Source organism: Hyperolius riggenbachi, chromosome 4, assembly GCF_040937935.1.
Source record: "Hyperolius riggenbachi isolate aHypRig1 chromosome 4, aHypRig1.pri, whole genome shotgun sequence".
Lineage (NCBI taxonomy): Eukaryota > Metazoa > Chordata > Amphibia > Anura > Hyperoliidae > Hyperolius > Hyperolius riggenbachi.
The window spans coordinates 213,014,505-213,027,559 of record NC_090649.1 but is presented as its reverse complement, the minus strand read 5'-3'; the positions used below and the strand labels follow the sequence as shown (position 1 = coordinate 213,027,559).

At 41.3% G+C, this 13,055-nt stretch overlaps 1 protein-coding gene across 7 annotated transcripts in view; it reads right to left on the bottom strand.

Moving 5' to 3' along the window:
* DLGAP2 (DLG associated protein 2) overlaps positions 1 to 13,055 on the bottom strand; it is a 656,900-nt gene that overhangs the window by 297,994 nt on the left and 345,851 nt on the right. For 5 of the 7 annotated variants that reach the window (XM_068281332.1, XM_068281331.1, XM_068281334.1 and 2 more), the window contains one exon: positions 2,410 to 2,469. The exons of the other annotated variants lie outside the window; for them this stretch is intronic. In XM_068281332.1, the coding sequence (XP_068137433.1) occupies positions 2,410 to 2,469 (60 nt within the window). The remainder of the gene's footprint in view (positions 1 to 2,409; positions 2,470 to 13,055) is intronic. 7 annotated transcript variants of the gene reach the window in all.

Below are 13,055 nucleotides of genomic sequence, written 5' to 3'. Positions count from 1 at the left end.
ATGCGAAAATGACTCTGGTGAAAATTTGCGAGCAACACTGCCAATTACATTACAACTGTGCAGCTAAGCAAGGACTCTGGTTGCTCTGGGCAACAGACCCATTGTTCTTAAGTTTTCACTAAAACAACCTGAAGGGTTGTAGCACAGTCACAAAAGGTGATCATAAAATATGTCATAACCTCTTATACAACCTGCTGTAATATAGCACTGTTTGATATTTGTTTTATTGGATTAGTGCCACTGAAGATGCTGGTGCTATATAAATTATTATTAATAATAATAATAATAATAATAATAATAGTTCCTTTTAAGCTGCTGCATACCATCTGCACAAGTTAAAACCAATTTAAATCTGATTTGTTTTCAGTAACAAATAGATTTCCACTTCTTTAAAGCAAATGCATTAGGCTTCCAAGAAGGCAGGCAAAGTTCAAGACGGCTGCTTAACAATCAATTTGTCACCTTCAATGCAAAATACTAATGAATAGTGCTCACTTTGCATGTTTGAGGAGATCAAGGGCATTTGAACAAACATGCATGCTTGAATACTTCCTTTAATTAATATCGATATTGGCAATAATTGTGAACCATTTATCTTCATCACTTTTAAACATCACTTTCATTGCGCAGTAGGAGCAGCAATGTTAGAAGTTGGAAATGAATCAATAAGTCATGCACAGTCATAAAGCATTCTTTGTGAAAGGAATAAAGAGAGGAAGGAAAGCAGCAATGACTCCATATGGCAGTTATTATTGCTACCAATATCTCAGTGCAGAGAGTTTTTGATCCAGAGATATTGGCATGACTATCCGCTGCCCCTCACGGTGATCTTAACACTGTACAAAGCTTAAAGGACGGCTATACCCAGATTTCCCAAACACAAAAAAACACAATGCATGGCTAGTGCTGACTACTTTAGTACTAAATGCAATGCTTACTCATCACTGGCAGTTTTTGTTAGCACTGTTATGTGTGGTCTTCTCCCCCTTCAGATGCATGTATTTATGTGTAAAACTAGGATCGTGACACATATATCTGGTCCAATTCACTAATGCTGAACAGCATCCCCTTAGCATTTCTCTGTGGGGAGCTAGGACTGCCACAAAAGTAGCCCTGCTGGAAATTTGTGTGTGTCATTGTTGTTGAGGTCTAGTAAGACTCCTGTAACAACTGTACTAGGCTTTTAGCTGTCAAGTAATCTATGGTGCAGTCAAGAACCTTGGCAGTTCAGGCCACGTACATGTAATAAGGGCACTGCTGTAATTTGAGTGTTGGTGTTTGGGTGTTGGGGAAAGGGACTAACCTCCCCCTACTGAAACCCGACACCCCTGCCGCAATCTCTGCCTATATCAGTGCCACCTGAAAGCTAAAAACTCACTCTGCTGACATCTGTCCCACCAATTACCTCTATTTACTCGAAATTAACATTGCGGACTACCTAGCGCCCATTTTACAGGATGGCCGCCTGCACCAAAATGACCTGCTTTGGTCCAGGACACACTATTTCAGGACCTGTCATTACTGTGGGACATAGAACCCAAAAGAAACATCTAAGCAACCAAAGAAGTAGCAGATCAACATGGAGACAACCACTCACACACACAAGGCCCCCACCTCCATGTTAGAAGTCATGTAGATTGGTATTGGCCCAGGGGCAGAGCTTCTTAACATCTCAAACTACAAGCCTAATTAAGGGGTTTATAAGGACTGGGAGGAGAGGGTGTGTGTGTTAGTTTAATTTATTTATTTAGTTTATTTTTTAAATTGAAGAAACTTTGTGGCTGATTCATGAAGCAGCGCTGCTATAGCAGAGCGAGCTATATGACAGCACCGCAAGCTAAATACAGGGATGCATGCTGCGCGCGGTCATGCAGCGTAGCGTGATTTCCTTTAAATGCCGCCCGCTGCTGTGCAGTATTGCGACCGTGATACTTCACTAGCGCAGCTGCTACTATGTTAATTAACATAGTTATAAAGTAAGTATAATAGTAACTAAGTTCACGGTCACGATACTTCACAGCAGCAGCCAACATTTAAAGGAACATGCATTGCTATGTAAGCAATGCACGTAACTGAGGAAGACATGCTACGCTGCACGACTGCGCACAGCCCTGGATTTAGCGCTGCTTTATCTTTTTAGGCCGCACCTTTCACATCATGTGAATTCTGGCATCCGCAGTCCTCTGCACTTTCACATTGATGCTTAGACAGGAGGCAATCACATCTAGCAGCTGCAGCAGTGGACTAAGCTGAAGGATAATAGCTGCTTCCATGAGAGCCCAATCAAACAAGCTTGATGCTTTTAAATCCCAACTAAACTTAACATTTTGAAAGTAAAATGTAACAGTCAGCCATCCGGTTGATAGGTGAATATAAACAGAGAGCAGAAGAAAGTTGGTGTCAACATACCTTTTTCCTGAGTCAATTGTGATTGCACTATGACTAGTTTCCTGCCCTCTGTAGATTTACCTGGTGGGTAAGTAAATCAGGAGACAATGTGACTCCCAAAGTAGAAAGAACAATAGAGAACAGACTTAAAGTAAACCTGTAACATTAATGGTAGAGAAATTCACATACTTACCTCAGTAGAGGAAGGCTCTGGATTCTCATCAGCGCTACACCCACTGGAAGTTCGCGGCCACACTCTCTTGAGTGAGTGGGTGTGGCCACACTGCACAGGACTCCTCGTGCCTGTGCAGTAGCATGATGGAAAAGCTGAGCCCGATGAGCTCTGTGCTATTGCTCAGGTGCAAGATGTCCTGGGCAGTGTTGGCTGTGCCCATTCATAGACGAGAGCATGGCCATGCACACTCTTCGGTTTGGGGTGTGGGGGGGGGGGGGGGGGTTCCCAGGAGAAGATTAATGGAGGCAAGAGAGACAAGAGAAGCCTCTGAAATATACAGAGATTTCCCTCTACTGAGCTAAGCTCCCATTTGGGGAAATGGTTTCCCTTCAGGTACACTCTAAGCCAAGAACACGTGACTGAAGGTACTGGAAAAAGGGCAATGACCGAGGCAATGGCAAAAGTGGAGGATGGAAATAGTTAGCTCTTTTGTTTCTTTAGCTGCAAAGTTTACTGCCCATCTCACTTATACTAATGTACAAGATAAGTGTATCAGCTCACAGGAAGTGGAAATTGAAGACCCTGTTTTCTGAATAGGAAAGCCATTCAGCGTAGGGGCCAGCCCTGTATACATGAATGTACAGCTGCAGACAAGCAGGAAAATAAAGCTGACTTTTACATTTCAAAAACGAGGTGTCAAAAGTAAAATTTATTACTAACACTAAACAAAACGTGCACTTTCAGGATTGAACCACCTCAAAAAAGAATAGATTGCTGGGCTGTGTAAAGTAAAATTACTCATATGAATGGCATTACTTTCCATTTTTCTTAGCTTGATTGGGAAAGTACCCCTGCTGATTCTTCCATTCATGTGGTTTAATTCAGTAGCATGGATTCAGCGCTGTTCTACAAGTTAAGAAGCTATGGAAATGGCAAGCATTAGTGAAAGTGTCTAGCAAGACACCCAGGAGTCAGTGTCACAGAGACAGGAAATTGATTCTGCAAACAAGCTGCTGAACTCAGCCGCTAAAGCATCTCCCTGTCCAACTTGTCTATTTATACAACAAAACATATTGTTTTATTATACGTCAATCACTGATGATGTATTTTTGGTGAGCTGACTTGACATCTCTCTAGGAGACTTGTTCAAATAGGCTGTAGTGTAGTGAGCTAAACTCTCAGCAGATCGAAGCATAATTACTTCTGGTAAGCTGCTTAAACCCTTCGTTATTCTATGAATGAAATCTTAAAGGAAATGGACAAAACCCCTGTTTATTCCCTTTTTGTTGAGCTGATGTAATGTAAAGGAAGCAAATCATCTCTCAAAACAACAACTATTGCTGTAGCGGTAATATTTGTTTGGATCATAGCATGAAACATGCTTTCATTTCATTATTAGAAATTCTCTCTGTTCTATTGAATCAAAGAAGGAGGGAGAGAATCTGTACAATATTATTTAACATAATATTTAGACCAAAGTAAACCAATTAAACTTTAATCATGACATTTAGATACAAAGCTTTCCACTTTCAGGGATAGTTCATGGCAAATGGACTTCAGTATGTTTACAATAATGCAGAGCAAACATCATCACTAGGGATGAATGAAAATGATTTTGCAAAATGCAACATGGTCCTGCAGTGTGGGAGGGAGTGATGGCTGTCTACATAAGTGTTAACTTACCTATACCACTGCTTTTCTTCTAATGGATTCCAAGCCGCGTTCCATCTTCTGACACTTCTGCCTTCAGAGTGGAAGTACCAGTTTAGAAGGCGGAAGAGCAAAAAGATGGAAGGCAGCCTGGAATGCATTGTAAATGAGGCAGTGGCTTAGTTGAGCGTACACAGCCCACACCGTTCACACACTGTAGAACGATTTTGTATTTCATGAAATAATTTTGACTCATACCTAATTATCGCATGACCAACACTTGTGTCAATAATCAGTAAAACAATAGTGGCAAATAGAGCATGCAGAGTTTGATTTAGGACTTTTATCTTTACAAGTGCAAGCAGTTCTTCAGTGGAATCCATTTACTCCATTCCCACCAGTGTGTTTGTGTTTTGCTAAAACGCAAACGCACTGCTGTACACCTATTTTGCATTGATCTGCAAATGCACAGACTCCCATGGAAAAGTGCATAGAAACATTAATGCATACTTTTTCTGTGCTTTTCCTCTATGATATCTTAGTGTGAACAAGACCATTAATGTATGTCCAGATCTATTGACTTTATCATGTACTTACAGGTGCAGCAATATGCGTATACTGTAGGTTGCAGAATGATAAATAGAACCAGAAAGATTACTAAAGACAACACTACTTCTTTTTTTTTTAACCTAATAACAAAAGCAAATTAGTGAACCTAAACATTTACAAAAAACCCTGCACTGGCATAGTGCTTAATGATATAGCTCTGGCCCATAAATAAAACCCACAGTATAGGTAGCTAGCGCACCCACCCTCACCTCTGTATAGGTAGCCAGGGAGCCCCTACCCCTCCCACAGTATAGGTAGCCTGAGTTCTCCATTACCACCTCGTCCCCTTCTCTGCAGAAGTAACTCCCCTCTCTGTAATCCACACACTGCATATCTTCTCCTTGCCATCCATATCACTGATAACAGTGCCCCCTGTGGTGATGTAAGAGCAGGTCATTACAGGTGGTGATTTTGCCAATGCAAGGAACAGCTTGAAGGAGGAAGTAGATATGCAGCCTGAGGAACCCAGAGAAGTGAGTTACCGCCCTCCTGCACACTCTGCATCTGTCTACATTCCCCTCTCTGCTGCTGCACTTAAGGCAGGGCCCACCAGCTCCTAAAACAGGGCTGCCTCTAGCGATATATTATACAAAAAAAAAGTTTTCTTTCTTGTAATAATGAAAACTGTAGCTTTGAGCTCACTTGAACTGAAAGACAAAAGGAGGTGCTGCTTTCTGGTTTCAAGTTAATGGGGTCATGCAGGTTGCTCCATAGAACATCTTAAAGGAAAACTGTAGTGAGAGGTATATGGAGTCTGCCATATTGATTTCCTTTTAAGAAATACCAGTTGCCTGGCAGCTCTGCTGAGCTATTTGCCTGCAGAAGTGTGAATCATACCAGAAACAAGCATGCAGCTAATCTGGTCAAATCTGACAAAAATGTCAAACACCTGATCTGCTGCATGCGTGTTCAGGGTTTGTGGCTAATACTATTAGAGTATCAGCAGAACAGCCAGGCAACTGGTATTGCTTAAAAGGAAAAAAATATGGCTGCCACCATATACCTCTCACTACAGTTCTCCTTTAAAACTTTTGAGTCTCTGTGGAGTTCAACAGGGTGTGTATTTCACCTCCCATTGTCTGCCTGTTTGCATGGAGATATTACACTTTACACAGTAATTACAGCATCATAAAATGCATCACTTTTGCTCATCCCTCTTTGCCAACAGGTTGATTCAATATGGGGGATTTCACCCCAGCTTATCCAACTCTATTACACATTTATGGCAGATGAGTTACTAAAAATAAGGTGCAGTAAACTGGAGTGAACATTAGGGATGCTCATTCGGCATTTCCAATCGGAAATTGCATTTTCCCAGTGGCGTAGCAATAGGGGGTGCAGAGGTAGCGACTGCATCGGGGCCCTTGGGCTACAGGGGCCCTGAGGGGCCCACCACTTAAACACAGTATTAGCTTTTTATTAGGCCTGTGCTGATAATATTCACTTCTATAGTGGACTTGAATAGTAGTGATCACTAACACACTGCTTCCCATCCCCTTCTTGCACCTCTGACACTGTGGTTGTCCTTGATTGGTTTTGGTGTGTTGTATCAATTTTTATCTATAGCATGCTTGGGGGCCCCAATGCTAAACTTGCACTGGGGCCCACAGCTTCTTAGCTACGCCTCTGCATTTTCCCATCGGAATTTGGAAATCGGTAATAAAAGTGAGGTAGGTGGATTTTCGTTGAAATTTTCACGGGAATACCTGCCAATTTTAACATTAAGTCTCTCAAAAAAAATTGTTTTTTTGTTTCCTCTTGTTCCCACTCTTCTGCTTAACAAACCTTGAAAATGTCGTGTTTCTAGCTCCTGCGGGGGTTTTTGCTATTAACCGCTAAAGTTGGCGGCCATTAACTGTAATGTACAATGCAGAAAATCCGCATTACCGATATGTAGTATGCCGCCGACTTTAGAGATTAATAACAAAGCCCCCATAAGTGCTAGAAACACCAAATTTTCAGGGTATGTTAAGCAGAAGATTAGGAACAAGAGGAAACAAATCTTTCGAAAAGACCTTGTACTTTTTGAAAAAATCAATGTTAAATTCGGCAGAAATTTCAGTGAAAATCTGCATCGGAATATGGAAATCAGTAGCGGAAAGCGGTAATCGGCAATGGCGGAAAGTGAATTTTCTGCGGAAGCGGAAATTGGAAATTCCGATCATCCCCTGTGAACATATGAACATGTTAAGCATACAACCCAAAGCAAGGAACTAGAACAAACTTTAGAGGTTTCCTCTGCACGATCTGATCTTTATAGTAATCTTTATATCTCATTTAACATGTAGCCGACTGCATCATGCCGATGGGCATGGCCACAGTGGCAGCCCCAGGACCGCCTAATGCCGATCGGGGTGAAGTCCTGGGGCTTCGTTTTGCAGGAGATCGCGCACACGCAGCTCGCACATCTTTTGCTTGGTAGGCTCCGCTCCGCCTTCAGTCTCCTGGCGGTTTCACCCCTCGGAGACTGTTAGATGGCGAAACCGCCGTCTAAATACCATGTACAGCACTGCGATCTACAGCACCACTGTACTGGGGACAGCCGTGTGACACGGCTGTCCCCTCCTGAAGCCTATGACAGCCGATCACAGTGATTGGCTTATGGGGGGAGGGCGGTAGGATTTAGTTAAAAAAAAAAAAAAGAAGGAAATTTATTTAAAAATAAATTTAAAAAATTACAAAAAAAACAAACACTGGGGGAGCGATCAGACCCCACCAAGAGAGAGCTCTGTTGGTGGGGAGACAAGGGGGGGGGGGGAATCATTTGTGTTGTGCGGCCCTGCAGCTTGGCCTTAAAGAGAAGTTCCTCTTTTAAGCTGCAGTGGCCTAATTGACAAAAAATGGCCTGGTCTTTAGGGGGGGTAAAGCCTGTGGTCCTGAAGTGGTTAACATTATTGCCATTCTCCTCTAGTAAGTTACCCCCATAATGTAACTTTACATTGTTTGCAATCCAGATCCCCACACATCCATACAAGGTAAGAACACATCATTTGTTAGGCCCAGAATAGGCTCAAAACAGCTGACATTTTTTCATCTTGTGTTACTATGTAACCACATACGTTGATAAGTGTTATGATTGCACAATGAGCAGGTCTATGTGTATCACATTTTGGAACTTAAAGTAGGGAAACTTCAAACACTTGACAGCTTGAAAATATTTAAAAGAATATTTCTCATGATAAGGCAATATCAAGAACTGAGAAAGTGTGGTTGATATTGAATAGAGAGTTTCTAAGCTCATTAAGAGACATCATATTCTTTATATGAGCTCCCCATTTTCATAGCAGCTCTGTTATTGTGCTTCATTCAAGCCAAAAGAGCAAAGTGCATAGCAAAGTCATTTTTCAATGGCCTGAAGTAAGGCCATGCTCTACCAGGGAGTTGCAAAGGACCTTTTCAGCTCTCTAGCCATTTATCTGATTCACACTAAGCACAGGACTAAAAAATACTTTATCAGAAATAACAAAGATTCCACCCGACCCAATACAAAATCCTGATTAAAAGACCTTAGAACGCACTCTGCAAAAAAAAAAGTAGATTGGGCCTAAACTTTTCTGGTAACTAAGACTTGTATTAAAAAGATGTCCTGTTTAAACCATCCTATTTTTCACAGTACAGTGCCTTTTTTTTTGTTTGTTTATTTTCAGATCAGTATGGTAGCTGCAATGTTGTGCTTGTATTACATACTTATGCTTGTAGTACATATTTGTTTGTTATAAATCTCATTATTTAATTTGCTTGTGTATTTGCTTACTTTACTGATTATTACTAATCCTTAAATCCTTATCAAGCTTTGTTTTATCCAACTGTACAAGTACACAGAGCAATATTATTACCACAGCCCTACATAGATATATTAGCTTAAATTTAGCAACGTCAATATAACATGAATCATTTCATTTTACACTATTCATGCATACATAATTTAGTAAATGTTTGCCCATTGTATAATATGACCTCACTTTGATTTACACTCCCAAATGTATCAGAAACACATGCATCTTTACTGTTGTGAAGGTGTGTAATTGTGTTTTCTACCCCTCTGTGAAGTAAGCATGTACTTCACCCAAGCGCATACGTATAAAAACCGCGCCAGGAAAAAATGGTGTCGGAGACAGCCGCTTGTAGAATATCGGCAAAATTGCTGATATTCTACTAAATTACAATAGTAAAAAAACTATAACCTTTTCTGATGTTTTACTATGACCTAAGCTAACCCTACACTCACAAAGAGCCCTCCCTCTACAGACGTCTAATCCTAAGACCTCCCCCCCCCCATGATGCCTAACTGTAACCCTCCAGTAGTGCCTAACCTTAACCCCCCACCCCAATGCTTAACTTTAACCCCCAGTGCCTAACCTTAGTCCCTAAGGACCCCCTCCCCACACACACACATATACACACCTAACACTAAAGACCCCCACATCTTAACCCTTAAGCAGACATCTTTACCGCCATAAGCAGCCATGTTAAAAGTCACGATTAGCTACTATAAATGGTAAATAACAGCTATAAATGACTAAATTGCAGCTATAAGTGCCTATAAATGGTAAATAGCAGCTATAATCATTGGGCACTTCCGGGCCCCTAAATTACCATTTATAGGCACAAATTGCTACTTTTAACATTGCTGCCTATAGCTGTGCCGTTCTTCACAGGGCACCCTTTTTATTTGCTTTGACCTAAACTCCCAGAGTACTCTGGGGCAGAAGGTTGCACAACAACATAACCTAGGATAAACATTCATGGAAGGGCAAGATTGCATACTAATCTAAAGCAATATTTGGATAAAAGAAGCAGGTCTGATGCTGAATCCAGGATAATTAAAGTAAATTGGTTATTCTGAACAATTAATTACATTCTACTATATTTCTTCATTAAGTTAAACATTTGTTATTTAGGTTTTTGTAGTCCAATATTTAGCTTCCTATGTTTACATTTTTCAAGTTTAATTTGCTGAAGTTAAATGAATAATAAATATTGTGTCATAAGCAAAATTAAGCATAGTTTATATTTCAACCTATTTTGTGCACATTTATAACTTTTAATTTCTGGAACTGTAAAAAAGCATATTTTACCAGTATAATGATGTGTAATAAATGCAGATAAAGAGAAGGATTTAAAGTGCCCAAGCTTTCTAATTTAGGTAATAGAGGATTGTTAAGAATTTTTAAAGGGGGCTTAAAGAGACACTGAAGTCTCTTAAGAATCCTTTTTTTATCCCAAAATATTGTTTAATATATTAGCCCTAACTAAACCGCCGCATCCACACCGCTGTACACTATCTAAATCCCCCCAAACTTGCCCTCCCTCTCCCCTGCAAAATCCACGACTTTCTTGGTCGTGGATTTTGCTGCCCTCTACTCTTCCGTGTGAGGCAGAGCTATGAGCTGTAGCCCTGCCTCACACGCATATGTCAGCGGCGGATCTCCACCTCTCCCCAGCCCCTCTTAGTGAAGGAAGACTGAGAGGGGCGGGGGAGAGGCGGCGATCCAGGCTGACAGACGCGCTGAGAGGCAGAGCTGCGGCTCATAGCCCTGCCTCTCACAGAAGCGCTGCCCGGATTGCCCCCCGGGGAGTTACGGGGGATTTAGATAGCGTACAGCGGCGGGGATGCGGCGGTTTAGTTAGGGCTAATATATTAAACCATATTTTGGGAGAAAAAAAGGATTTTTAAGAGACTTAAGAGTCTCTTTAAATGTCATTTTAATAACCCAATTTTTGCAGTGAGGTTCGGAAATTCAACACTTATTGCAAAACAAAGTTTGCTTTAATGTTCACAAAAAGATAATTGATGTGAAACGTCTTAGATTCCACCCATCACTAACCTCTGCTAAAATTTTACACTGTAAAGTGATCCAAAGAAAAAAATACGAAAGAAAAACTGGAGGCCTCTAAGTTTTAAACAACAACAAATATGTATTAATAATCAAAGAACTGTATTCCCAAACAAGGGTTATGATTCAGTTTGGCAAACCTAAAGGCTGGTTTACACATGCTTTAAGCGCAGCATTGAAAGCATTGTTTAAAGGGGATCTACCGCCGCTCCATTCAAATGAATGGAAGTGGTTTTTAAAAGCCGCTTTTATCGGCTTTCGTGTAAATGCCATGGTTCATCCCAACATCATACTTGATTCCGGATGCTGCGTATTACTTCTACATGTAGTTAAAATGCTGACAAAAACCAGCAAAAGCCAACACCAGCCACTAGCCCTTAACCACTTGCCGACTACTCCACGTCAATTGGCGTGCGCAGTGCGACAGCCCCAGGACCACTCCACGCCCATTGGCGTGAACGGTCCTCTATGGGGCTAGCAGGAGATCGCGCACACGCTGCTTTTAATTCATTTTTGATAGATAAATAAATAGTGACACAGTGTAACATATCTGTGCAGTTGCTTATTTGAAGATATTTTCACCTAATTTAATATCCTGCTAAGGGACCAGAGGTTTTTTTGTCCTGCTATGTAAAACCTTGGAATTGAGGGAGGGTGTTCTTTCTTTTCCTCACGATTGTGTATATGTTACAAGCAAAGTACCACATGCAGGCATTCTGTAGAGTGATTTCACACACAGTATAGAATGCTTTCTTTCCTTTTAGAATATTACAGATACAGTATATTACAGAATATTACATATATACTGGATATAGCAGCAGGGTTAGGGAACCTATGGCTCAGAAGACAGATGAGGCTCTTTTGATGGCTACATTTGGCTCACATACAAATCAGTAGGGGTTGATTCACTAAGCTACACTGCTCAACCAGCACAGCTTAGTGTGGCAGTGCATGTTACATTTTCAAAGTAGGTACGCTACTGCTGTAGCATGCACTACTAACTTACCCGCGCTACCCCAAAACAAACAACGGCTGCTCCAATTGTCCCACTTTGGACCCTGTCAGGTCCAGTGACTTTGTAGGACGAGATCTCCACACTTTGATTGGCCCAATAGGCTGCCTGTCACTTGACAGGAAGCCTATTGGGCCAAAGTATGGGGATCTCGTCCTACAAAGTGAGTCAACCCCCAAGTCAGCTAGCTAATTGTACAAGCTGTTAGTTGGTATTTTTCCTCTCTGGCTCTCAAGGGAATTGCTGATGTTTCTGAAACCCAAGAGAAGCTGAAGAAGTGTCTAACAATGCCACTATCTGGTGGATCAACTATATACACACACATATACAACTGTATACACACACATATACAACTGTATACACACACATTTACAACAGGGACCTGAGCCCTACTGTCCCACCTTGAAACATATTGTATGGCTCTCACCAAATTACATTTTAAAATATGTGGAGTTTATGGTTCTCTCAGCCAAAAAGGTTCCTGACTCCTGTTCTATAGCATGCCTAACACCTGTCTACAAAACAAACGGCCTGATAATAATTAGTGATGATAATGAGGAACTGTTTAGGCAAATAATTTTGAAAACAGCACATGAAAATGCTTTTTATTTATAAGAACATATTTTATATTACACAGTATAGTGCAGTGTTATATTTTTATAACAAAAAAAACATTAAAAAACAGCAAGAAGAAGAGTGAAAGTGTCATTGGGCTACTTGTCGTGATGGGGGACGTCTAGAACATCATTTTAAATAGTAATTTACTTTGGTCTGTTATTCAATAATTATTGACCATGCTGCGCCATCATGTTTAGATGCAACTCCATCGGGGGGCTGCCTGTCCACCACCCATGCTAAGCGGTAGCAAAGCACCTGGCCAGTTTGCGGGACCAGTTGACACTTCATCTGCCTGTGGAAAAGAGGCTTTACTGTCTATCAGCTATTCATTTGTTGCATTTGTTGATTCCTTTTTGTCATGTGGTTGCAAACAAAGGGCTCGATTCAGTAAACCGTGCTAAGTGTTAGCACGCCTGTGAAAAGCCCTATATCATGCCTAAAGTTAGTTTAGGCATGATAAATTCACATCTAAAGACTTTAGGTGTGATAACTAGGGTGCTAACTGGGTTAGCACCCTTTACTAAATTCACATCGCGCGCACAGTCCTGCACGCAAAACTTTGCGCGCGCACCGCAAAAACAGCGCGCCCGATGCGCCTATAAGGTCGCATTGGGTGAGACCTTAATGTCGCACCATGTGACGTTAAAGTCGCACGCAATGCGACCTTATAGGCGCATCAACACACCGTTTTCGTAGCACCGCGATGTGACATTTCGCGCACACCGCGCTGTGGGCACGCAAAGTTTTCAGTGTGGGACTTTGCGCG